The sequence below is a fragment of the Sphaeroforma arctica genome (assembly GCF_001186125.1).
Source record: "Sphaeroforma arctica JP610 unplaced genomic scaffold supercont1.2150, whole genome shotgun sequence".
In the NCBI taxonomy this organism is placed as follows: Eukaryota; class Ichthyosporea; order Ichthyophonida; genus Sphaeroforma; species Sphaeroforma arctica.
The window spans coordinates 1-2,681 of record NW_014038408.1 but is presented as its reverse complement, the minus strand read 5'-3'; the positions used below and the strand labels follow the sequence as shown (position 1 = coordinate 2,681).

The 2,681-nt window shown below is 45.8% G+C and overlaps 1 protein-coding gene across 1 annotated transcript in view; it reads left to right on the top strand.

Moving 5' to 3' along the window:
• SARC_12216 (hypothetical protein) overlaps nt 1-2,511 on the top strand; it is a gene marked incomplete at both ends in the record, with an annotated part of 8,118 nt that extends 5,607 nt beyond the window's left edge. Inside the window, 4 exons of the mRNA XM_014293682.1 lie at nt 255-346; nt 839-956; nt 1,546-1,688; nt 2,424-2,511. Of these exons, the coding sequence (XP_014149157.1) occupies nt 255-346; nt 839-956; nt 1,546-1,688; nt 2,424-2,511 (441 nt within the window). The remainder of the gene's footprint in view (nt 1-254; nt 347-838; nt 957-1,545; nt 1,689-2,423) is intronic.
• Between the last annotated feature and the right edge of the window lie 170 nt (nt 2,512-2,681).

Sequence of the window (2,681 nt, the reverse complement as noted above, 5' to 3'; positions counted from 1 at the left end):
AACAACTACACAACACCACATGAACACCCACACAACACCACATGAACAACCACACAACACCACATAAACAACCACACAACACCACATGAACAACCCAACCACACCACACCACATGAACACCCACACAACACCACATGAACAACTACACAACACCACATGAACACCCATACAACACCACATGAACACCCACACAACACCACATGAACAACCACACAACACCACATGACACGCTTGACTGCTGCATGCAATAACAGGGAAAACTCAAGGAGATCAACGATGAAGATGGCTCCATAGCGACGAAAGACAACCAACGTGACAACAAACGGTTCTTTCGCGGATTGAAAGAGTATGTTTCTCAGGCCACGATGCTATTGTGCTGTTGTGTAGTTGTAACTTATATCAAAGTATGGTTCAAGGAGGCTTGGCTTCTACACGCCAGCACGGGACGGGTTGTTATTACGTGATATGATGCAGAGTCTGCCATGTGCATGAGCTCATAACGGACACTCGTTCGGTGGATGCCAATGCTCTTTGCCAGCGATAGTGTAATGGTGCAAGGGTGGACATTAGATATCGCAATCATCCATGGCTGTCAGAAAGCACTGGCAATGTTTCCAAATTAGGGGCATTGACAGTTGACACTTGGCACTTGATACTTGACACTTGAAATTTGACACGTTAATCCTTGGCACGTGCTAATTGCCCCTTGACATTAGGCACTTGACGTTTGGCACTTCCCAGTCGATATTTGGCATTTGACACTTTCCACTTGCCACTTGAGAATTGACACTTGACATCTGACACTTTTTACATGACATCTGGTCATGTCCGGTCGTAGGGTGTTGGAGGGCTTTGACAAGCGCGTGGCCAAGTGCAGAGAGTTCAATGACATCGCCAACAAACTCACTGACCAGATCACCTCCCAGCTGTCCGTCGAGTGCGACTATCTATTCGAGGTGGGCTGTTTGTGCTGTTGGTGTTATTTGTTGTTTGTGTTGTTTGTGCTGTTTGTATTGTGTGTTGTTTGTGTTTGTGTTGTTTGTGTTGTTTGTGTTTGTGTTGTTTGTGCTGTTTGTGCTGTTTTTATTGTTTGTTGTTTGTTGTTTGTGAGCCGATGACCTTCGTTGCGAAACGGCCCTGTCGTTTGGGTCCGATTGTTTTTTTTTCAAGAGATTGCGGCCCTAATTTGCCCCTGTCTGCCCTAAACACTGTTAGAGGGGGACTAGTCTCTTTATAACGGGGGCTCATGTACGGAATCTCCTATTTTCCACGGCATTTCGCCGGTGTGGCATATCTATTTATTTACTCCCCATCCGTCTATGATCCACCCTCCCACTCACACATTGCCATTCTCCGATCTCGCACTGCCCCTACTATCTCCATCGTGCCTTACATCCCATCGCACTCAGTAGCTCGGTTGACGACACTCTATGACTCACTATTACATGGACGGTCCACTCACACGCATAGACACAGGTGCTCGACTGCTAGTACACTCTATGACTCACTATTACATCGACGGTCCACTCACATGCATATACACAGGTGCTCGACTGCTTCTACACTCTCGTCAAGCTACTGCAGAACAAGATCTGGTACTACTCAACACTTGCGCTGGAAGATATCCTGAACGGCCTGTTCAGGAACCCCTCGTACCTAAAGCTACTGAAGTGCTTGGACACAACAGGGTGTGTGGGTGTGTTGGGGTTTCATGCACTTACAGCTACTGAAGTGCTTGGACACAACAGGGTGTGTGGGTGTGTAGGGGTTTCATGCACTATCTCCTGCCTACAAGTGTTGTCGCAACTGTGATGGTTGATTGTGCTTCCTATCGGCGTGATGCCCATTCGTGAGTGAGTGCCAATACCAGCATTAACGTTATGGCTGTGGTTAATGCATGTTGTGTTTCTTAGTTCATGATATAGTTCATGTACGTTGTGTTTCTCAGTTAATGATAGGATTCTCCAGGTGGCTCGGTTTTACTAGCGGCTGGACTACGCCACGCGTATGCGACAAAGCCTCCGGTACAGTCTGGTAGCTCAAAACGTCATGCAGTTGTAGTTGTTGCCTTAAAGACACATACCTATCTCCTAACCTCCTGTGTTTACATTTTCTTCTCTAGAACACTCTCGTTGCATATGTTATGGTATGGTGTACAGATACAATTCGATGGTTGCTATCAAATGGGTGGTGTTGTTGCCTTAAAGACACATACCTACCTCATAACCTCACGTATTTACATTTTCTCCTCTAAAACACTGTCGTCACATATGTAATGGTATGGTGTACAGATACAATGCGATGGTTGCTATTAAATGGGCGGTGTTAATGCCTTAAAGACACATACCTACCTCCTAACCTCATGTGTTTACATTTTCTCCCCCAAAACACTCTCGTTGTATATGTAATGGTATGGTGTACAGATACAATGCGATGGTTGCTATTAAATGGGTGGTACCTTTGTGCTTGTGGTATGGCCAATGGCTCAAACAATTCGACGGCAAAGTATCGGTGAGTCCTTCTGTCCCTTAACGATGCGATGTGGACTCATGTATACTTATATATACCTGTAGTAATAAATATTGCATATACATACGAGCACACACACACACACGGACGCACACACACATTCACACACACACACACACACACACACACACACGACACACACACACACACAC